At 37.7% G+C, this 25,164-nt stretch overlaps 1 protein-coding gene across 1 annotated transcript; it reads right to left on the minus strand.

Annotated features, from left to right (window-relative positions):
- Nucleotides 1–936: 936 nt before the first annotated feature.
- LOC126334589 (transmembrane protein 256 homolog) lies at nt 937–24,700 on the minus strand. Its single transcript, XM_049996980.1, has 4 exons — nt 24,372–24,700; nt 24,118–24,289; nt 23,813–23,931; nt 937–1,592 (listed from the first exon to the last, which is right to left on the minus strand). Exons 1-4 carry the CDS (start codon nt 24,450–24,452, stop codon nt 1,449–1,451), a joined length of 516 nt encoding a protein of 171 aa, XP_049852937.1. The 5' UTR covers nt 24,453–24,700; the 3' UTR covers nt 937–1,448.
- Nucleotides 24,701–25,164: the final 464 nt, after the last annotated feature.

Below are 25,164 nucleotides of genomic sequence, written 5' to 3' on the forward strand. Positions count from 1 at the left end.
AGCCATGGGTACCAGATAGTACTGTTATAAAATGATAAAAGCAGCATTTATCACAATCTTATGATTCTTGTTACTAAGCAGTTTTCTGATCATGATGAACTAGTTTCGTGGACCCAGTGTGTGTTTTTTAGGCACATAAATTTTAAAACATAAGTGATCACACCAGCATCAGTAGACAAACAGATTAACTAAGAAACGAAATACTACAACCTCTCTCCTCTTCAAGCAGGAGAAATCTCTGGGTTATCTGGAATTCCTTTGACTGGCATAGTACAAAAATAATTATACAAAAAATTATTAGCCTTTTCCAATTGATTTCCCTTTATGTTGAGTGCAGGATGAAGTTTCTACTTCATACTCAGAAAAGCCTACTTTTGTCTCCACAATTGTATATAGTTACACTCACGGCGAAACAAATGTAAGATAATTAGTTTGTTTTTTCAGTGTGATCTACTGACCTGCTGCTATCAAGTCACTTTTTTCATTTTTCCCCACTGCCATTTCCTATAAAGAGAATTCTTTAAAAACATCCTTCCTTAGTGTTCTTTACCCGTAGAAAATATACATGGTACCTCCATTGCCATGGTCTTTAAAGGAAGATGTTCACCAATGTATCCATTGATTGCTCTTTATTTGTTAGCTCTCTTAATTCCCATCTATTATTCCTGACACGAATCAGGAAGAACACAAGTAATGCAGTGCCAGGGAACACACATATAGGCAGGCTACAAAAACAGAACTGATCAGAACAGCTTGTGTAGAACGACTAAGGGCACTGGAAAAATATACAAGAGAATGAAGCATCTGCTTAAATGATATCTGCGAAAAGTGTCATTACAAAAACATGTACCACAAAATCAAAATTATGAATACATCGGAACACTTTACTTAATTTGTAAGATGGGCAGTACAAAAGATAAACAATGTAGCAAAGGCTTCTTGGTTACGGTCTTTTCATTTTATTGTTACAAATATTTAATCATATAGGAAGGATACATACAAAATATTTTCATAGCATTGTAAATGGAATCTATGTATACTGTGATGGAATATGAAATGCTCAACAAACACAAGTAAAACACTGGAGTACCAAGTCTGTAGCCTGGTATATGGTATCAATGATCCTCAGTGCCTACCGTAATATTGAAGAGTTACAGCAATATGCCAATGAGTCAGGAAATTTCGACATTCACTATTAACACGAAAATATCTATTTCAATTAATGAAGTTGTGTTTACATCCAATACAGCTGGGAGAAGATAAATATGTTAACAATTATAAAATATCAAAACAATAACTTTATTAACAATAGTCAGTAATTAAACAGATTACACTCCTGTAGTGAGAATTATTGTACTAAAGACTAACAAAACAAAAGATTCTGAAAACAATAAAATGTTGGCTGTAAACCATTCACATTGTTTGTCCTTTTTATCCATGTCCTTTGCTTATAACACCATGGCAAGCCAACCAGCAATAAGGAGCGATCCTCCAATGGGTGTAAGTCTTCGCAATTCATCTTTACCAGTTAACGCATGGTAGTAGCATGTTCCGCAGAACAACAGCATGCCGGTTAAGAGCAAACTGCCACTCTACAAATGCAAAAATCCAAAGATTAATACACCACAAACATACATTTTAAGCCAAAACAACGACACCAAAATATATAAAATTCTTATTTAATTCTCCACGAGGATCTCTCTTTGCTCCCTTGTAAAACTATATAACAGAAAGAAATTCATAGAAAATTTAATATAATGCAGTTAAAAAAAATATCTCACTTCGTAACTGCAGTGCCCAAAACTAAGTTCAATGAACAATATAAGAAATTCCCGAAGAAAAATTCTTCCAAAAGAAGAGGGGAAAATGAGAGTTGTTGCATTAAATATCTGATTACTGTATCTTTGAATATAAATTAGGAGGGGGGGGGGGGTTGCAGAATTGAATGTTTGTTCATTTGCTGGTACATTTTTCCAGTACGGGTTCACACCGAAATTTCAAAGTACTGGAAATGCCACAACAGATCCAAAACAAAATGATGCGGACCAATGAACAGCAATCCTTTTTGGCAGCAATGGAAATGTTGCAGTTGTGCCACGAAAATCCAGATGACTTCTTTAGCTTTCTGGATTGGCCTTAAATGGCTTCAAAATTTCTAGTGAATGCACAATAATCTTTTATCAACGAACTACACCTTTTCGTTTTCATTCTAGTTGGGGCAGGTTACAGTACTACGGAGCATGAATTTCAGAAGTGCAGGTATGTACCTGCAACAAAAAAATAATTAGGTAACTATTTTCTGGAAGTGATACTTAAAAATTTATGACAAGCCATTATAAGTAATAACACCAATAAACAATTTTCATAACGAATCATCCATGCAACAGGGCTATTAAGGTTAGTGGCAATCTGCAAGTCACTACAACCTCCGAGAGAAAAGAGATTGCACGAATTTGACAAATTTAATTTTCTTTCTGATTTTGATATGTCCATAATGCATTGGAGATACCTGTAGGTTCATCATGAAAGTAACAAATTATCTAATATTTGCATTATTTGTTTTTACGAAAAGGTGACTCCTCTATGAACCAGGAGGATGCCTGTTGACATTTTAGTTAGGATTACAAGGACCGAACACGAATTCAAGAGTCAAATACAGGCATTCACATGATCCCGTTATTAGTAACCATACTGCAATGATAAGTGATAAATCCCTTTTGGGGAACAAATATGGATGAGCTGCTCACTGACACACACTGCTGAGCCTATGTCTATGACCCTCTAAGCTATGTATATCCACAAAGAGTGACTTGTACAAGACAGTATCACATAAGAGGCTGTGTAGGCATTCAATTAGTTTAAAAATGGCAGATGTGGTGGCATATGTAAGCTACTTGGATATCAGTATTCCAGCCAGAGTGAAAGAATATTAGTAGTGGACTGAGGGATTTCAGGCAATAACACTGGGCATGCAAGCACCTTGCCACATGAGGTTTGGCTATAGAAGGAATAACATGGTCCTTAGTAGCACTATTGTGTCTATATTTTCTTTAGAAACAATAAATTGCAAAACTTTTGCCACAGACCGGACACCCCCCCCCCCCCCAAAAAAAAAAAGAGGGAGATTAGAAGAGGAGTTAAACTTGAATTGGGTATATCAGGGTTATTGGAAGTGCAGCACTAACATTAATTCAATTAGCAACCTGAAGGGTAATGCAATGAATTATGGATATGATGAAACCAAACATACATAGAAACTGAATGTTGCTACTTCCTATGATCCTGAAATTCATACGTTGCTAACGTTGCAATGCAAGACTGTGCCTGGTCTTGACTTTTTTACTGTTACTCAATATTTGCTATCAGTTAATTGAAGCTGGGTGGATACATGGAGAGGGGAGGGGGAGGGAGAGGGGGAAGGGGAGGGGGAGAGAGAGAGAGAGAATCCCAGATTTCCCGCTTAAAAATGAAATGCACTCCCCCCCCCCCCCCCCCCCACATGAAAATATACTTCTTCCAAGGTGAAAAACACACATTTTTTCCACAGTAAGCGGCAGTACACTTTCCCTTGGAGCTATAAAAGTATTAATTCTCTGAATGGTAAAGGTTTTATTCTCAAGCATGGAACTTCACAGAACAAAAAACTCAGCATAAAGTTTTGATTGTGATGTGCAGCAACATTTATGCTGCATATTTTTGTATTTATATTACGACAATAGATTCGAAACAGCACATTAGTTTCCGAAGCACTGAAATTGAGATTAACATACTCTTTTGTTAAGTCAATAATAGCTTAGGTCACGTGATCTCACAGGCCAATGACGGCAGATATTCAGAGCATAGGACACATGACAACAGCAACATCACGTAAGTACTGTGAACACACAAATAGGAAAAGTAAATTGTTTAAATTAAAGTATGTGGTGTTGGTACAAGAAAAGTTAAGCTTTCACATATAGTGTTGGTCTTTAACACTAGTAAGCTACATGAAAAGCTAAGTTTCCATATATAATAATGGTCTTTTTTTGCACGTGTTACACTTTCAGGTACATCACACAAATCTGCCAGTAAAATTTTAAATAATGACCAGGTGTGGTTTTCAAAGGCTCCGTGATTTAAGAAATTCATTGCACATTCGCATACTTCACATAATTCCATCTTGCGTAAAAGGAAATTTACTTTGAAACTAATGTTTTTCAAAGCACCATTTGCAATATTTTCGTATGACCTGTTACAAATACCTTCATTCAGCAGTTGCCAGAGAGTGCCAGATAATATTGAGAGATCTTAAATGACGTCATAAAAGAAAGAGAATACTCCCAGAGCACTGAAATTTCATAAACCATACTAAAATGTATAATTCGGCTTAAACTGCAAATTCATATGCCCAGAGTCACAATGAAGTAGGCCCCAACCTAACATTAAGCTTTTCAGTGCAGTTTTCGGGATGCATATTTTCTTGGAGTACCACTACTGTATTCTCATGTTTGGTTCTTAGTTATGGCATAACATCATACGTACCAGATGATGAAAATATGCACTTGAAATTCAGCGAACTGTAGAAACTAGCCAATGGTGTGGAATGAAACACTTCGCTTCTAATAAATTGATTGCCTCTGAGGAAAAGATCAGCAAAACGACAAAAATAACTTCATTGTTGTGCAAGCCGACTGACAGCCAAAAAATGTGGAAATAAAATCAGGAAACAAACCAATAACTATATTATCCTTCTGCTATTATGTGAATGTATTTTAATTCATTTGATAGCTTCCAACCACATAAATTTGTTGAGTTTTCATTTGATGTGAGAAGTATTGGGTTGGGTTGTTTTGGGAAAGAAGACCAGACAGCAAGGTCATCAGTCTCATTGAATTAGGCAAGGACGGGGGAAGGAAGTCGGCTGTGCCCTTTGAAAGGAACCATCCCGGCATTTGCCTGGAGCGATTTTGGCAAATCACGGAAAACCTAAATCAGGATGGTCGGATGCGGGATTGAACCATCGTCCTCCCGAATGCGAGTCCAGTGTCTAACCACTGCTCCACCTCGCTTGGTCCGGTGAGAAGTGTAAATGAAAAGGAAAACAGCAAAATCACTAAATATAAACACAGTTTACATGGAGACTAGCCCACTCCACACTACAACTCAGACTACTATGTGCATGTGTGAATTCAGCAGCTTGGGCGCGCCAGAAGAATTTTTCCCAGGAGCATCTGGCTGCTTGTTGCTATTGCTGATACAGCTAACGACCACACTTCAATTAGCCCAAAGAGGGAGAAAGTACTGCCCATAAGCAACTCAACTGCTCAAACGAACATAATGTGAACAGTTGTGACGTCACGCTAGTCGGCAGGTGTTTAATGTTATGAAGTATTCCACTGTCTTTGTCCTTTGGCACATTTAGCTATTTATCAGTTCTTACAAGTCAAAATTACAAAAATTTAACTTTAGAATAACACGAGAAATTACAGGAATTCTAAAAAATTCCCATGTTTTTCCCAGTTGGCTCCACGATGAAAAAATCCCCCCCCCCTTTTTCCATATTTCCTGGTCGTCTCTGAGCGTATACACCCTGTGAAGACAGTTAACTGTTTTGAAAGTGGAAGAAAATACAAAAGTTTCAATGATAGAAAAAGCACAAGAACTGTCTTTGAATCTTATTTCCTATAGCGCCTGCACTCAAAATGAGTGGCTACAAAAGGCATCTGTTCTTCATGTCAGGAGCGGCCCAAATCTATGCTGGCAGTAGCTCTAAAATGCCTCAGGGAATGGCTATCTCGTTATAACAACCCATATATGTAACAGTACTTCAAAACCAGCCCCAGCAAAGGTTACGGCATACCATGCATGCATTGCACAATTCTTGCGGTGCTGGGGGAACTGTGAGAAGTGTGCGACAAGTCAGAGATACATCATAGGTGGGCATCACTAATGTGATGACACTGACTCAAGAGGAACAAGAGCCAATAGATTTCACAGATACATGGAATGTAGAAATATTGGGGCTTAATGAAGGAAAAAAATGAGGGATGGATACACATTTTATTGGGGTAGCAGACAACAAGCCAAAAAATGGAGTGGGTATAATAGAAAAACAAACCCTAGAAGAATACATAAGTAACAGGATAATGATGATGATTTGCCTGATGACAAGTAATGGAATGAAAGGGTGACAATTGCTGAACTATATGAAAAAAAAAACACATAAATTAAGTTACGAACTATGGCATGCACACACTTCATTCAACATGTAAACGTTACTAAAGATAATCGGATTTAGGTTATGAGATGTTCGATATGCCTGCCATCATTGGTGATGATGTGGCTCAAATGGCTCTGAGCACTATGGGACTTAACATCTGATGTCATCAGCACCCTTGACTAAGAACTACTTAAACCTAACTAACCTAAGGACATCACACACATCCATGCCCGAGGCAGGATTCGAGCCTGCGACTGTAGCAGCACTTCACACTGAGACAGGGTGAGGATCTGTTAAGACATTTGTGACAGTGGTTGTGTGGGCAGAGGGTGGGGTGGAGGCTCACCACTGGGCATGGGGCACAATCTTTACTTTATGGACAGCCCTCGTGTTAGGGCAAAGGAGCAGATCTGCTTACAGTGTCCTCTATGTAAACCACACAACTCAGATTTTTTAAAAACCTTGCACATTAAAAGAATCCAAGACTGTATTGAATTTTGATACTTTTTAAAATTATAGTTAATATTTGAAATCTAACTTAGGTAGTTGAAATTTGCAACACCAAAATTCTCTGGTACTGTAACTCTGTTTGTTGAATAAGGGTTTAATGTGGAAAGCAAATAATAGATCACATAATTTCAACCTCCTGTAAGATGTTTACAGTGTCATCCATGTTTTCTCAATGTACAATTTTTAAGTTACTTGGAAGATTGGTGATGAAATGCCTATGTTCATTAAACTGAGTACTTAAGGTGGATTTTGAGCTAGAAAATCTGAGCTGTTCTTTAAACATGGAACTAAAGTTCCTGCCAGCATGTAACAATGATTGCAAGTGGTACAATACAACTTGGTTGCATTGTATTTGGAACAAGTAGAGTATTCTCTGAGCCTATACTTTGTAACAACTTTACCAGCATAGAGGTAAAGATGATTCAATATCTTTGGAGTGCAACTGCCTTCTGATCTTTTTCGAAACATTGCCAAAATTTGGAATTTTATGATACATGGTACAAGCAGCATTGATGTGGGTGCTAGCCACTGGGTTAGCTTCCTTATCTTTCGGAGAATACCCCGATAATACCATTCATGAACTCACTGTTATAACCATTTTTATGGGCTATGTACTGTATAATAAGAACATGTTAACAGACGCTCCCTCTGACAATGGGACCCTACGGAGCGTGCATCTAAATGACCTGAAAGCTAATGTCTTGTGCTTGATAGAGCAGTTGGGGGAGTTATGAATTACTATGTCAGTGGTGATTGCCTTTCTGCAAATAACGAATCCGACTTTGGTACCCCAAATCTACCACAACTCAACCTAAGAACCAAGTCCAAGAGCTTGAGTATATCACTGGGCCCATGAACACATTGAAGATGCAGTGGTACAGTTTAAAGAATGCATGAATGCTATACATATCAATAAACTAAGTAGGTTACTTAATAAGGGGCACCAGATTGTTAAACAGGATGTCACTGAGTGTGGTTCTGATTTGTATCGTAGGGTGCACAGCCTTTCTGATATTAATTTCAGTGAGAAAGAAACAATATTTTTAGAAAAAGGAATGTCCTACAACATTAATAATTTCACCGCTTTAATAATGTGACCGATCAACAACAGATCAGTTCGTTGATCTCCCACATTGTCTCCTCACTTGATGGTGGCAATATAGCCACAGCCACAGGTGAAAGTAATGAAGCAGCTGTTAGCCTAAGTAACGTAACTGAGAGGTTGTACGTAATACAATGGTTCTGGTTTAGTCAAGGAACAACTTACAGCGATGGGGCTATTTTGGATAGTATCAACAAAAAAACTCTATAAGCATCAAGCACTAATTGCCGAGTCAGACAAGGGAAAACAGACATTATTTTATGTGAAAATCATTACGTGAATACAGTGCAATGCTTCTTAACAGATTATGGAATTACTAAGTCTAATCTAGATCCTATGAATAGATATATGACCAGTTTAAAAGAGATTCTTAATACAACCAATAAATTTCAAAATCCATTCAGTAAGAACATTGCTCCTATTAAACTGGCAGGACCAATACTCCAGGCTTTGACTAAGACCATTAAGTTGATTTTCCAGTTTGTCCAATTGTTAACGCCTGTACGGGGTTGGGATCGCAGAGTACCTCAACAGCTATATCGCCACCTGATTTGCTCTAACATTTGCAACATGGGATAGTTAGTTAACAAACTTTCATACCTTCAGGAACTAATCTGGTCTCCCTCGATATCTTTTTACAAAAAAAGGTCTTGCAATGGGATCCCTCTTATCACATTTTCTCGCCAATATATTCACGACAGCTTCCGAGTCTAATGCCATAATTTACTTTTCGACATATGCTAGCAAGATCGTACCTCAGTATAGATACATAGCTGACATTCCTGTTCTTTTCAATGAGTAACACAAGAAATGTTGTCAGTTTGTGAGAAAGTTGAGTTGTTACACAATGAGAATTCAATTTACTGCTCAGCAGAATTGCGGGGAGGGGGACGGTAAAGTATGTGAAATCATCACAATACCAGGGTCTTAATATTACTTTACGTGGTACTTAAATTGGACTTGAAATTCACAAAAGGCAATCACCATTGAAATTGCATTTGATATTTACAGAAGGCAATCACCACTGACATACTGATTCACAGCTCTTCTGATCACTCTAATAAGTAGTAGGCTTCAGCCTTCATGTTGCTTCTACACAGGCTCCATAATGTCTCGTTGTCAAAGGAAGCTTTCAACAGAGTGCAAAATTACACAGTACACTGCCTATAAAACTGGTCATGACAGATTGTCAATGGTATTAATAAAGGTATCCTCAGAGAGATAAAGAAAGATAACCCAATGGCTAGCTTGCTTATCAATGCTGTAGGCCGAAGACCACTGGAACCACATATCATAAAACGCGGCATTTTGGCAATATTTCAGGAACGATTGCAATATAGCTGTGCTCCAAAAATATTGAACAGGCATTCTTCATTACCGCCAATGTTGGTACAAAGTACAGACACACAGAGATTACGCCACTCGTTCCAAATATAATACAACTGAGGTGCATTGTATAATTTGCAATGACTGACCCACGTGGTGCCATGGACAAATTGGCAGGAGCTTTAGTGCCACATTAACAGAACATTTTGGGGTTTCTAGCTCGAAGCCTGGCTTCAGTACTCACTGCTGTGAGCAGAAAGATTCCATAACCAATCTCCCTAATAACGTAAAACATTTTACTTAAAGAAAACAGGGGTCACACTTTAAAAATTTTACTAGAGTTTGAAATTAGGCGATCCATTAGTATTTTCAACAGCAAATCCTAAATTGACAGACAGAGTTATAGCACCACATTTTGACTGCCTAGGTTAGATGACGTAATACTCTTGTTCTTTTGCCCATCCCCTTCTTCCTGGACTTCTCCCTTTTCCTCCCCTCCCCACATTCTATGTCCTACCATAATTATCCTAGTTTTTTGTACATATTCATTGCAAATACAATTTTAAAAAATTCTCAAGTTTCCTTAAACAAAGTACCAGTATGCACTACAGTCTTTGATTCTTTTAATTGCATAAAGTTTTCAAAAGTAAAACAGCTTCAAGACATTGTAACTAAAAGTCTAAGAAGCTGACCTTGCCCAGGGTATTGGACTGGTCACAGATGGCACTTAGTGAATGTTCCATCATATTTGGTGGACAGCTGCAAGTACAGAATAAAAATTCTGGAACTAACCTTTCCCATCTTAACACTATGAGTTCACTCAATGAGTCTCTCAATCCCACCCGATTCCAGATACAATCATCATGGAGCATTTCGATAATCAAATATTACCCCAGGTGGTCTAATCCACCACTAGTATTACTGAAGCAACTGGTCTTTCAGATTCTGGGGCAGCCAGGCTAGAATGCAACGCAATTAAACAGAGGAAGTTGGGGTCCTCCGGCCAACTTCAAACCAAAACAAATACATTTTTTGCAACACTTAACATACAAACACTTTTGCAACCAAGTAACCTTTATAAGTTGGAAGATACATTAAAAGAACATTTTAGCACTTCAAGAAACATGAATGATGGTCAATAACACAACAGATTTAGGCAGTTCTCGTATTTTTAAGAGTAAAATTGATAAAAGAATGCTCAATAATACACCACTCTGGAAGTTGCTTTTGCAGTGTCCAAAAATATTTTACATTCAATAACAGATGTAAAACCCATTAATGATAAGACTTATGACAATTTCTGTTACAAGCGCAATCAGAACATACACTTTCATTAATGCCCATATGCCAGTCAATGAGAATAACCATAAAACACCTGAAGAAATTAATGAAGCTTTGGGAAATGTTTGAAAGCATCGCCTCGAAAATTCCCTCAGACCATGTTAAAGTTTTAATGGATGATTTTAATGCTCAATTTGGTGCAGAGAAAAAGTATAAGAAAACAGTAGGTGGATTTCCTGCACGTAAATGGACAAACAAATATGGCCAAAGATTTGTTGAAACATGCAAAAATTGTAACCTTAAAAATCATGTAAAAAAAAGTTTCTAAACATAAAAACTTTGTGGGCACCCAACACATTTATTGAGGAATTTAAAATCGATCAAGTAGTAATTTAATAACCCAATTACAAAGAAATTTTAAATGTCCAAGTTAAAAAAAGGAACTAATACTGATTCTGACCACTATTTAATGTGAATAAAAATAAAACTTCAACCTCAAAAAATCTTCAAAACAGAAAATGTTATCCCTAAATTTGATAGTGCTACAATAACCCCACCTCTAACAAGCGAATTTGATGAAAAACAATCCAACAATTGGGCGAATCCTAAAAGAAAAGTTGAACAAAACAGCCCAAAATTAATTCCACTTTGAAAGAAACAACAATATTGCAGATTGTGAAACACCAGTTAAGTCTAGGCACAAGGCATTCAAAAATTGGAATAGTAACAAAACTGAAAATACATACAACACTTTCCTGAATGGGAAAAAAAAAATTCCAAATTTCTCCGGCAGATTAAAAGAAACTATGAAAATGCTCAACATTTAGAAATCAAAACACTTCCAAAGGAACAATACAAGAAACTTTTCTGAAACACTCAAAACAAAATTAACCGGTTACCAACCTCAAAGTCTTTGCTTCAAAAATGAAAATGCCACTTTGGCTCTGAGCAACCAGGAAAATTGAAAGATACTTGAAAATTATTTTGAAAAAACTATTAAACTGTCCAGAACCAAATTCAAATGTGTGTTAATTCCTAAGGGACCAAACAGCAAACTAATAACACCAACCTTAACTCTAAAGAAATTGAGATAACTAAACAAATTATGATACTTAAAAACAATAAAGCATCTGGAGAAAACAGTATAATTGCATTACTACTAAAATCAGCTGGACCTGACACTATAAGACATAACTCAGGTAATAGGACATATCTGGCAAACTAAGAAAATACCTGAGGGCTGGAAAACTGCCCTAATTCACCTACTGCATTAAAAAAGGGATAGAACCAATGTTAATAATTACCAAGAAATCTCTCTTCTGCAGGTCATATACGAAATTATCTCGCAGTGTTTACTTGACCGAGACCATGAACAATTACAACCCAAAATTGGTGAGTACCAAGCAGATTTAGACCACAGAAATCCTGTACGGAAAAATTTCTTAGATTGAAACTATACGTTAGGCACCTAAGGATTTCTAGTAACAATATTGTATGTACATTTGTGGATTTTAAGAAGGCCTATGACTCAGTTAACTGTAATTTTTTTTTTCCAAATTTTAAAGGGACAAGGGCTAGATTATACAACTAACAGTGACTAAGCAAACTTTAACTGATACTAGATCTAAAGTTAAATTCCTGGGAGGAATTTCTGATCCATTTGATATAAAGACTGGTGTTAGACAGGAAGATGGACTCTCCCCAGTATTGTTTAACTGTGTTTTGGGAAACGCAATTACAGAATGGCAAGAGCAAAAGTCAACCAGGTTAGGTAGAAGTAATATTAGGGTAGATTGACTCACCTTTGCAAATGATCTGGAAATTTTAACTAGGGATATTACCATAGCAAAAAAACAGCAATTCTTAAAGAGTTGTAGAAAAAGTAAGACTACAAATGTTGTTGTTGTTGTCTTCAGTCCTGAGACTGGTTTGATGCAGCTCTCCATGCTACTCTGTCCTGTGCAAGCTTCCTCATCTCCCAGTACCTACTGCAACCTACATCCTTCTGAATCTGCTTAGTGTATTCATCTCTTGGTCTCCCTCTACGATTTTTACCCTCCACGCTGCCGTCCAATACTAAATTGGTGATCCCTTGATGCCTCAGAATTTGTCCTAACAACCAATTCCTTCTTCTAGTCAAGTTGTGCCACAAACTCCTCTTCTCCCCAATTCTATTCAATACCTCCTCATTAGTTACGTGATCTATCCACATTATCTTCAGCATTCTTCTGTAACACCACATTTTGAAAGTTTCTATTCTCTTCTTGTCCAAACTATATATCGTCCAAGTTTCGCTTCCATACATGGCTACACTCCATACAAATACTTTCAGAAACGACTTCCTTATACATAAATCTATACTTGATGTTAACAAATTTCTCTTCTTAAGAAACGGTTTCCTTGCCATTGCCAGTCTACATTTTATATCCTCCCTATTTCGACCATCATCAGTTATTTTACTTCCTGAATAGCAAAACTCCTTTACTACTTTAAGTGTCTCATTTCCTAATCTAATTCCCTCAGCATCGCTCGATTTAATTTGACTACATTCCATTATCCTCATTTTGCTTTTGTTGATGTTCATCTTATATCCTCCTTTCAAGACACTGTCCATTCCTTTCAACTGCTCTTCCAGGTCCTTTGCTGTATCTGACAGAATAACAATGTTATCGGCGAACCTCAAAGTTTTCACTTCTTCTCCATGAATTTTAATACCTACTCCGAACGTTTCTTTTGTTTCCTTTATTTCTTGCTCAATATACAGATTGAATAACATCGGGGAGAGACTACAACCCTGTCTCACTCCCTTCCCACCCACTGCTTCCCTGTCATGTGCCTCGACTCTTATAACTGCCATCTGGTTTCCGTACAAATTGTAAATAGCCTTTCGTTGCTTGTATTTTACCCCTGCCACCTTCAGAATTTGAAAGAGAGTATTCCAGTCAACATTGTCAAAAGCTTTCTCTAAGTCTACAAATGCTAGAAACGTAGGTTTCCCTTTTCTTAATCTTTCTTCTAAGTTAAGTCGTAAGGTCAGTATTGCCTCACGTGTTCCAACATTTCGACGGAATCCAAACTGATCCTCCCCGAGGTCCGCATCTACAAGTTTTTCCATTCGTCTGTACAGAATTCGCGTTAGTATTTTGCAGCTGTGACTTATTAATCTGATAGTTCGGTAATTTTCACATCTGTCAGCACCTGCTTTCTTTGGGATTGGAATTATTATATTCTTCTTGAAGTCTGTGGGTATTTAGCCTGTCTCATACATCTTGCTTACCAGCTGGTAGAGTTTTGTCATGACTGGCTCTCCCAAGGCCCTCAGTAGTTCCAATAGAATGTTGTCTACTCCGGGGGCCTAGTTTCTACTCAGGTCTTTCAGTGCTCTGTCAAACTCTTCACGCAGTATTGTATCTCCCATTTCATCTTAATCCTCTTCCCTTTCAATAATATTGTCCTCAAGTACATCGCCCTAGTATAAACCTTCTATATACTCCGTCCACCTTTCTGCTTTCCCTTCTTTGCTTAGAACTGGGTTGCCATCTGAGCTCTTGATATTCATACAAGTGGTTCTCTTCTCTCCAAAGGTCTCTTTAATTTTCCTGTAGGCAGTATCTATCTTACCCCTAGTGAGATAAGCTTCTAAATCCTTACACTTGTCCTCTAGCCAACCCTGCTTAGCCATTTTGCACTTCCTGTCGATCTCATTTTTGAGACGTTTGTATTCCTTTTTGCCTGCTTCATTTACTGCATTTTTATATTTTCTCCTTTCATCAATTAAATTCAATATTTCTTCTGTTACCCTAGGATTTCTAGCAGCCCTCGTCTTTTTACCTACTTTATCCTCTGCTGCCTTCACTACTTCATCCCTCAGAGCTACCCATTCTTCTTCTACTGTATTTGTTTCCCCCATTCTTGTCAGATGTTGCCTTATGCTCTCCCTGAAACTCTGCACAACCTCTGGTTTAGTCAGTTTATCCGCATCCCATCTCCTTAAATTGCCACCTTTTTGCATTTTCTTCAGTTTTAATCTACAGTTCATAGCCAATAGATTGTGGTCAGAGTCCACATCTGCCCCTGGAAATGTCCTACAATTTAAAACCTGATCCCTAAATCTCTGTCTTACTATTATATAATCTATCTGATACCTTTTAGTATCTCCAGGATTCTTCCATGTATGCAACCTTCTTTTATGATTCTTGAACCAAGTGTTAGCTATGATTAAGTTACGCTCTGTGCAAAATTCTACCAGACGGCTTCCTCTTTCATTTCTTAGCCCCAATCCATATTCACCCACTATTTTTCCTTCTCTCCCTTTTGCTACTGACGAATTTAGTCACCCATGACTATTAAATTTTCGTCTCCCTTCACTATCTGAATAATTTCTTTTATCTCATCACACATTTCATTAATTTCTTCATCATCTGCAGAGCTAGTTGGCATATAAACTTGTACTAGTGTAGTAGGCATGGGCTTTGTGTCTATCTTGGCCACAATAATGCGTTCACTATGCTGTTTGTAGTAGCTTACCCGCACTCCTACTTTTTTATTCATTATTAAACCTACTCCTGCATTACCCCTATTTGATTTTGTATTTATAACCATGTATTCACCTGACCAAAAGTCTTGTACCTCCTGCCACCAAACTTCACTAATTCCCACTATATCTAACTTTAACCTATCCATTTCCCTTTTTAAATTTTCTAACCTACCTGCCCAATTAAGGGATCTGACATTCCATGCTCCGATCCGTAGAACGCCAGTTTTCTTTCTCCTGATAACGACGTCCTCCTGAGTAGTCCCAGCCTGGAGATCCGAATGGGGGACTATTTTTCCTCCGGAATATTTTACCCAAGAGGACACCATCATCATTTAATCATACAGTAAAGCTGCATGTCCTCGGAAAAAATTACGGCTGTAGTTTCCCCTTGCTTTCATCCGTTCACAGTACCAGCACAGCAAGGGCGTTTTGGTTAATGTTGCAAAGCCAGATCAGTCAATCATCCAGACTGTTGCCCCTGCAACTACTGAAAAGGCTGCTGCCCCTTTTCAGGAACCACATGTTTGTCTGGCCTCTCAACAGATACCCCTCCGTTGTGGTTGCACCTACAGTACGGCCATGTGTATCGCTGAGGCACGCAAGCCTACCCACCGACGGCAAGGTCCATGGTTCATGGGGGAGGTAGACTACAAATATCATTCAGAAAAATGGAATATATGACATGTAACATACAAGCACCAAAGTTAGTGAACACGAAATATGAAAAAATAAGAAGGCTTTCTCAATTTAAATACTTGTGGGAAATCATACAGGAAATCAGTCTACAAAAAACTCCAAATGAAGTTCCCTGTCAAAAATGCATCGTAGTCAAACCTGAGTGTCTTTAATTTTAAACAGAAAGAGGGATATTGAAAAAAATTCAAAACAAAGAAAGATTGTTGTTGTTGTCTTCAGTCCTGAAACTGGTTTGATGCAGCTCTCCATGCTACTCTATCCTGTGCAAGCTGCTTCATCTCCCAGTACCTACTGCAACCTACATCCTTCTGAATCTGCTTAGTGTACTCATCTCTCGGTCTCCCTCTACGATTTTTACCCTCCACGCTGCCCTCCAATGCTAAATTTGTGATCCCTTGATGCCTCAAAACATGTCCCACCAACCGATCCCTTCTTCTAGTCAAGTTGTGCCACAAACTTCTCTTCTCCCCAATCCTATTCAATACCTCCTCATTAGTTACGTGCTCTATCCACCTTATCTTCAGTATTCTTCTGTAGCACCACATTTCGAAAGCTTCTATTCTCTTCTTGTCCAAACTAGTTATCGTCCATGTTTCACTTCCATACATGGCTACACTCCAAACAAATACTTTGAGAAACGACTTCCTGATACATAAATCTATATTCGATGTTAACAAATTTCTCTTCTTCAGAAACGCTTTCCTTGCCATTGCCAGTCTACATTTTATATCCTCTCTACTTCAACCATCATCAGTTATTTTCCAACCCAAATAGCAAAACTCCTTTACTACTTTAAGTGTCTCATTTCCTAATCTAATTCCCTCAGCATCACCCGATTTAATTTGACTACATTCCATTATCCTCGTTTTGCTTTTGTTAATGTTCATCTTATATCCTCCTTTCAAGACACTGTCCATTCCGTTCAACTGCACTTCCAAGTCCTTTGCCGTCTCTGACAGAATTACAATGTCATCGGCGAACCTCAAAGTTTTTACTTCGTCTCCATGAATTTTAATACCTACTCCAAATTTTTCTTTTGTATCCTTCACTGCTTGCTCAATATACAGATTGAATAACATCGGGGAGAGGCTACAACCCTGTCTCACTCCTTTCCCACCCACTGCTTCCCTGTCATGTGCCTCGACTCTTATAACTGCCATCTGGTTTCCGTACAAATTGTAAATAGCCTTTCGTTGCTTGTATTTTACCCCTGCCACCTTCAGAATTTGAAAGAGAGTATTCCAGTCAACATTGTCAAAAGCTTTCTCTAAGTCTACAAATGCTAGAAACATAGGTTTGCCTTTTCTTAATCTTTCTTCTAAGATAAGTCGTAAGGTCAGTATTGCCTCCCGTGTTCCAACATTTCGACGGAATCCAAACTGATCCTCCCCGAGGTCTGCATCTACCAGTTTTTCCATTCGTCTGTAAAGAATTCGCGTTAGTATTTTGCAGCCATGGCTTATTAAACTGATAGTTCGGTAATTTTCACATCTGTCAGCACCTGCTTTCTTTGGGATTGGAATTATTATATTCTTCTTGAAGTCTGAGGGTATATCGCCTGTTTCATACATCTTGCTCACCAGCTGGTAGAGTTTTGTCAGGACTGGTTGTCCCAAGGCTGTCAGTAGTTCTAGTGGAATGTTGTCTACTCCGGGGGCCTTGTTTCGACTCAGGTCTTTCAGTGCTCTGTCAAACTCTTCACGCAGTATCGTATCTCCCATTTCGTCTTCATCTACATCCTCTTCCATTTCCATAATATTGTCCTCAAGTACATCGCCCTTGTATAAACCTTCTATATACTCCTTCCACCTTTCTGCCTTCCCTTCTTTGCTTAGAACTGGGCTGCCATCTGAGCTCTTGATATTCATACACGTGGTTCTCTTCTCTCCAAAGGTCTCTTTAATTTTCCTGCAGGCAGTATCTATCTTACCCCTAGTGAGATAAGCTTCTACATCCTTACATTTGTCCTCTAGCTATCCCTGTTTAGCCATTTTGCACTTCCTGTCGATCTCATTTTTGAGACGTTTGTATTCCTTTTTGCCTGCTTCATTTACTGCATTTTTATATTTTCTCCTTTCATCAATTAAATTCAATATTTCTTCTGTTACCCAAGGATTTCTAGCAGCCCTCGTCTTTGTACCTACTTTATCCTCTGCTGCCTTCACTACTACATCCCTCAGAGCTACCCATTCTTCTTCTACTGTATTTCTTTCCCCTATTCCTGTCAATTGTTCCCTTATGCTCTCCCTGAAACTCTGTACAACCTCTGGTTCTTTCAGTTTATCCAGGTCCCATCTCCTTAATTTCCCACATTTTTGCAGTTTCTTCAGTTTTAATCTACAGGTCATAACCAATAGATTGTGGTCGGAGTCCACATCTGCCCCTGGAAATGTCTTACAACTTAAAACCTGGTTCCTAAATCTCTGTCTTACCATTATATAATCTATCTGATACCTTTTGGTATCTCCAGGGTTCTTCCACGTATACAACCTTCTTTCATGATTTTTAAACCAAGTGTTAGCTATGATTAAGCTGTGCTCTGTGCAAAATTCTACTAGGCGGCTTCCTCTTTCATTTCTTAGCCCCAATCCATATTCACCTACTATGTTTCCTTCTCTCCCTTTTCCTACACTCGAATTCCAGTCACCCATTACTATTAAATTTTCGTCTCCCTTCACTATCCGAATAATTTCTTTTATTTCATCATACATTTCTTCAATTTCTTCATCATCTGCAGAGCTAGTTGGCATATAAACTTGTACTACTGTAGTAGGTGTGGGCTTCGTATCTATCTTGGCCACAATAATGCGTTCACTATGCTGTTTGTAGTAGCTTACCCGCATTCCTATTTTCCTATTCATTATTAAACCTACTCCTGCATTACCCCTATTTGATTGTGTGTGTATAGCCCTGTAGTCACCTGAACAGAAGTCTTGTTCCTCCTGCCACCGAACTTCACTAATTCCCACTATATCTAACTTTAACCTATCCATTTCCCTTTTTAAATTTTCTAACCTACCTGCCCGATTAAGGGATCTGACATTCCACGCTCCGATCCGTAGAACCCCAATTTTCTTTCTCCTGATAACGACATCCTCCTATGGGTAAAATATTTGGCCCCAAAATTATTGATGGAGAAACTTATATGCTGAGAAGTTAAGGAAATAGAAGAACACACAAACATACATGGTGACATGAGAAAAAGAAGACTTAAATTTTATGGGTACATTACAAGAATGGCACCCACCATGTTGACAAAACAAATAGCAGCACTCTAAAACAACAGAAGGAAGGCCAAAACTGAGCTAATTAAATGGATTGCTGAGATTAAGGACAATCTTAATGTGGTGGTATAATAAAGGATTCAGACAAAAGATATGTAATTGGAAAGTTGGTCAGAGGGAAATTAGAAAACGGACTGGAACATCATGGTTTGACGAAAGAAAGAGACTTCATTAAACAGACTTCATTCTGAAAGTATGAAACAAATTTGGACGCAAAGGATAGCTAACCATTAAAAGCAACATTGATTACTTGCACCTTTCATGGTCCTATTGGGCCAATATGTGAATAATGATGGTAATAACAATAATAATAAAACAATAGTTTTAACATTTTTAAAAAACAATAACTTCACAATTTTAAAGGTTTTCAAAGTTGTAAGGTTTATTTAGGACTTTAGGGGGCACTGTCAGCATATCTCTCCGTTTTCCATAATATATGCAGCCGATGGTCCTCTTTTAAGACGTTAAATGCCCACAGTTTAAGAATTTCTTGTAGGGTATCAGAACTTACGGGCATTATTACTGAAAACATTCAATTGTAATTTATGTTCTATGTCTTGTTTTTCAAAAAGTATCTGTATTTGTTATCCCTATAATCCTTGTTCTTGTTTACCATTCATGCATTACCTCAAAATACCAACGATCATTTGGTTGTGTCAGTTCATCATCAGCGCATGCAGAAGCATCCCATTCTGCGAATGCATATAGACTGGAGGGGCAGTAAATGTGTTTTTCAGGTTCTACTTTTCTGTCAACAGCTATTTAGTCAATGCATTTTGTCCAGCCTTCTTAGAATTTCCCTCCATTTTACTGCAACTACTCCTTCGTGTTTTAAGCTAGCTGAAAATGGGGTCTGAAAAGTATTTCATATATTTTTGCCCATCAGTGGATCAGTAGGGTATAATTTGTTTACGCCCCATCCACCATGCTGAAATGATATCCATGCGTCTGGCTGTTTTATTCAATGGTTGTACCGAATTCGAGACTTGATCTGGCATACAGTTTTAATCTGCCAGGAATGTTTTTGACATGTTGGGCATATTTCATCTGTTTCCAGTGTTAACATCCCATACACCTATTTTCATAGAATGATTCTTTAGACAAAAAGTATCACACACAGAATTTTTGCATAAGTTCTTATTTATCCAAATATAAGGTTTTGTGATGAAAGTATATTTAGGCATTATTATTCAATTCTCTGATTGCTTAATTGTTGCTCTTGTACTAAAAATACACATTTCTTTTTTTTGAGATGCAAATGTTGTAAGATGGCATAGAAAATTACCTACAAAAATCAAAGCTGCACTGCACTTAGATGATGTAAAGTGTGGTGAATTCCAAAATAATGCAGGAGCAAACTAACAGATGAAAATATCAAAGTCAAAGACTGATTATCAAATGTGCATATTCAAGTAGTCCACACATTTTTCACCTGTAATAGTAGTCAAAGCAGGTTTTTTAACTTCTTTATTATCTTTGAACTGGATTTTCACAAGAATGAAACAAACTTTAATCTGAGATGATCCTTCTGAGACACAGTCGTCTGGATATCCAACAAAATTGACAAATTTTTCGGGTCAACTTTTCTGTTGGATAACGCACTAGACTCATCAAGATGCCACTTGCTGAACCTGATGGCATGTATTCATCATTTGGATTTGCAGCTCTTGTGTCTTTCGTGTTTGCAGTTAAAATTGTTGGATGGAAGGTCTCTCAGCTATGGAAAAAACTGATGTTTTGCATAACTGGAGGACCTCATCACACCCAACAATCTTATGATATGTAGGGTAGCTGAAATGAGGAAAAAATTAGCATAAAAATGTCATTCTATCGTAAGGCACAAGAAGTCCAAACATTATCCAAATTTGTCATGACAAAATTCATGATCTACTTGCACAGCAAACTATGATAAATTTGGTGTACACTGAGCACATGTACAAACAACTAGAATGTTTTATCTAAAAAGTTGAGCATAATCATCCAGTTTCAGTATGGAAGTTCCTTTAGATCGTAATTAACAATGATGAAAACTCAGTTGTCGAAATATGGAAAAAATGGCCTTCTCAAAAGCATGGATGATGGTCTCATTGAACACCCTGTCAATCTGCAACTTGGCATGGTTTCATGTAATACCCAAACAAATATCCTGAAAAAAATTTCATCACAATCAGAGATCTTAGGCCACTCGACATGGAATGGCCTTCTATCCTACAAATTAAATCAGCCAAGATAAATGTACTGTTACAGAGAAGAGGAATAAGTCAGAAATTGAATGGACAGCTTTGTGGCATGAAACAGTAAAAAAAGCAGAGGAGCCACTAAATAAAAAAATAAGGCCGGTTAGAAATTCTTGTGTATCACAGGTGACAGTGAATTTAACTGATGAAAGAAGAAACTATAAAAACGCATCAAGTGAAACAGACAGAAAACAGTACAAATCTCCAAAACATGAGACCGAAAAAAGTGCAAAATGGCAAAGCAGAAATGGCAAGAGAACACATGCAAACTTGGCTACAGAAACATGTGTAACTAGGGGAAAGATAGATACCACCAATAGGAAAATTAAAGAGGCCTTTTCATAAAAGGTATATGAACATCGACAACTCCAATGGGAAACCAGTACTACGCAGAGGAAAAACTATAAAGAGGAAGGAATATATTGGTAGACCATACAAGGGAAACAAACCTGAAGGCGATGCTGTAAAAAGGGAAGACAGGGTTGATGAAGATGTACAAGACAGGCAAAATACCTTCAGACCTCAAGAAAACTCTAATAATTCCGATTCCGCAGAAGGCACGTGCTGCCAGGTGTATATATTAAAAAGCAATCAGTGTAATAATATATACTTATAAAACACTGCCACAAATTATTTACAAAAGAATGGAAAGAAGTGGTAGAAACCAATAAGGGGAAGATCTGCCTAGATTACAGAGAGACGTATGGTCTAATGATGCAATACTGACCCAACAACTTACCTCAGAACATAACATTTGAAGAGAGAGAAAACTTATGATAACACTGATTGGAATACACACTTTGAAATTCTGACAGTAGCAGAGGTAAAACACAAGAAGAGAAAGGTTATACACAACTTGTATAGAAGCCAGATACAGCAATTGAAGCACATGTTAAGAAGACAGTGAGACTCAGTTCCCACTAATCCCAACAATATTAAATCTACACACTGAGCAATCATTAAGAGAAACTGAAGAACAATTTGGAGAAGAAATTGAAGTTGAGGGAGAAGAAATAAAAACTGAGGTTAGTCAATGACACACTAATTCTGTAACGTGACACGAAGGACTTGGAAGAGAAGATTACAGAATTGGCAGTAAGGGTATTGGAATCTACATGAATTAAATCAGTGGCACACAGCATTAGATTAGGAAGTTAGATGCTATAAGTAGTAAATGAGTTTTGGTATTTGGGCAGTAAAATAACTGATGATGGCAGAATTAGAGAGGGTATAAAATGTAGACTTAATGACAAGAAAAATGTTTCTGTACAAGATAAATTTGTTAACACTGAATATAAATTTAAGAACTACAAAGTCTTTTCTGAAGGCACTTGTCTGGATCGTGCATGAAAATGATACATCAACAACAAGCAGTGTAGACAAAAAGAAATGGAAACTTCTGAAATGTGGTGCTACATAAGAAAGCTGATGACTAGATAGATAGATCACATACCTGATAAAGTACTGAATAGAACTGAGCAGAAAATAAATTTGTGGCATAATTTGATTAAAGTAAGGACCAGATGATAGGGCACCATTCCATGATAGACATCATGGAATCATCTGTTTAGTTTTGGAAAGTAGAGCGGGAGGGAGGGGGAGGGAACTGTAAATGGAGACAGGAAAGTGAATACACAAAGCAGCTTCAAATGGTTTTAGATTGCAGTATGGTACTTATTTGGAAAAGAGGCGGCTTGCACAGGATAAAGTAGGCCAAGTGTGTAGAGCTGGATCAAACCAGTTGTTGGACATGTCAACAGCAAACATCTTTCACATGAAGGTAGATGTAGCATCCCTCTTTCCAACAAAGTTTCAAACACACAATATTCAGCATAACACAAAAGTTCTTAGGGCACAGGTGTATTTATGTTCAGCTCCTCTTCAGTGTTCTATTTCTAGGAACATGTATGCCAGACTAACATTTTCATCGGAAAAATGCCTGAAATACATTAAAATGTTACTGTGGTATTCATCTGAAGACAGGTTTGAGGCAACTCTCCATGCTACTCTACCCTTTGCAAGCCTCATCTCGGAATAACTACTGCAACCTATAGTTTTTTTGAATCTGCTTACTGCATTCATCTCGTGGTATTCCTGTAAAATTTTTACTCCTCGCACTTTCTACTACAACTTGGCGATCCCTTGAGATCTCAGAATTTGTCCTTTCAACTGACCCCTTCTTTCAGTAAACTTATACGAGAAATTTCTTTTGGCCTAAATCTATTCAGTAGGCTACCACCACATTTAGTTACATTACTTATCTGTGTAACCTTCTTCTTCTTCAGTGTAATTCTTGTCTGGACTAATTACTGTCCATGTATCATTTCCATAGGCTACGCTCCAGGATACCTCATGTCCCCCTCTGAAGACACTGCCCATTCCATTCAACTGCTCTTTGAAGCCCTCTGCTGTTTTTGTATCAGCAGCAAACCTCAAAACTTTTATTCCTTCTCCTTGAACTTTAATTCCTACTCCAAATTTTTCCTTTTGTTTCCTTTACTGTCCGCTCAAGGTATACTGACTAACTCCTTCCTCAAACACTGTTTCACATTCATGCTACACGAATCATAAGGAAAATTTCATAAATTCGATAGTAAGAAGTAAAGCTAACAATGAAAACGTATTCAAACAAAAACTTACAGTCTTCGGCCACCGGCTAAGGGGTACACCGAATAAAGCAAGCGTGTGCAGAAAATGATACCGATTTGCCGTTTCAAAAATCCTCTTCAGATCCTCATTATGTTCCTTGGGATAGATAGCTAAAACAGACCAAAAACGTTACAACTCTATAAGCTCATTTCATATCTAGTGTCTATAAAATTTGTATTAGTTATGTAACTACGTACATATTAAGATAAAAATTCAAGAGTTTCCTGTACAATACGATCAGACGATCTGTAAAATTTATGTTAAGAGACTATAAAATACAAACGCAAAACACATACTATGAGCGCCGTATGCACCAAGTGCAACGGCTGCAGCACCGCACAAGCCTGCGATCCTCACGAAAGAACTACCACCATAGGTATGTTTCCAAATAGGTAGGTCGCACATAGTTGGTTTAGGAATAGGTGGCGGTTTTGGGCTACCAGAAAGTGATGAAATCGTTGCGGACGACTGGAATAAAACAGAACAAAGCTTAATTACATACATTGTTTCCTTTAGACGATTAGCACGCATTATTTCAAGGATAACGTACAAAATATTTCACATATTCCGTTGTTGTTTTCACGACTGGATTGGTGAAGAACACGTAATTCACCGTATCGGAGAACGTCATTGTTTTTATCTCTCAATTAACAACTCATTTTAACAATGTCACTGTGACACCTACAAAAACAATTCGCCGATTATCAAAGAAACTGATCAAATACCCAAAGAAAGCCCATTTCGTAGCAAAGAGCAAAAAGTCAACACAACAGATATTGTACACAAATCTAACCAACTTGACTACACCATGGATCTCCAGCCGGGTTCACACAGGCAACTAAAGTATCGCCACAAGTCAAGTCATTCTGAAGTGGCGCTGTGAGCTACCGTTCACACAGGACGCCACAAATTCTTCGTAATTGCGCAGTTTGCAAAATGGCGTCACATGTATCAGCTGATTAATTGGCTGTACATATTACTAAATAAGATGTTTTGGAAACATAATAAATGTAAAATATTACTTACCAAAGTGTTTCTCGTCTCTCTTGTCTCGACTACATGTTTCAAGAATAGGTCTGCAGCTTCAAACCAAGCAAGGCTGGATTTATAAATACCGTCTGTAGACGCACCACTCTTAAGTGATTTCAGTAATTTTTTATCTTCATTCATGTAAGCATTTCGAATGCTTCGAATTTTTAACTTTGTTGTAGCTACATCAATTCCAGGTACATATTCACGCATACTGTTTACTATTTCAATTAACGCAGCATCTCTCAAATTTCTGTCTTTGTATGATTCGCTTTTGTGGTTCCAAGGCATTCTCGTTCTTGATACACCTCCAA

Source organism: Schistocerca gregaria, chromosome 2, assembly GCF_023897955.1.
Source record: "Schistocerca gregaria isolate iqSchGreg1 chromosome 2, iqSchGreg1.2, whole genome shotgun sequence".
Taxonomy (NCBI): domain Eukaryota; kingdom Metazoa; phylum Arthropoda; class Insecta; order Orthoptera; family Acrididae; genus Schistocerca; species Schistocerca gregaria.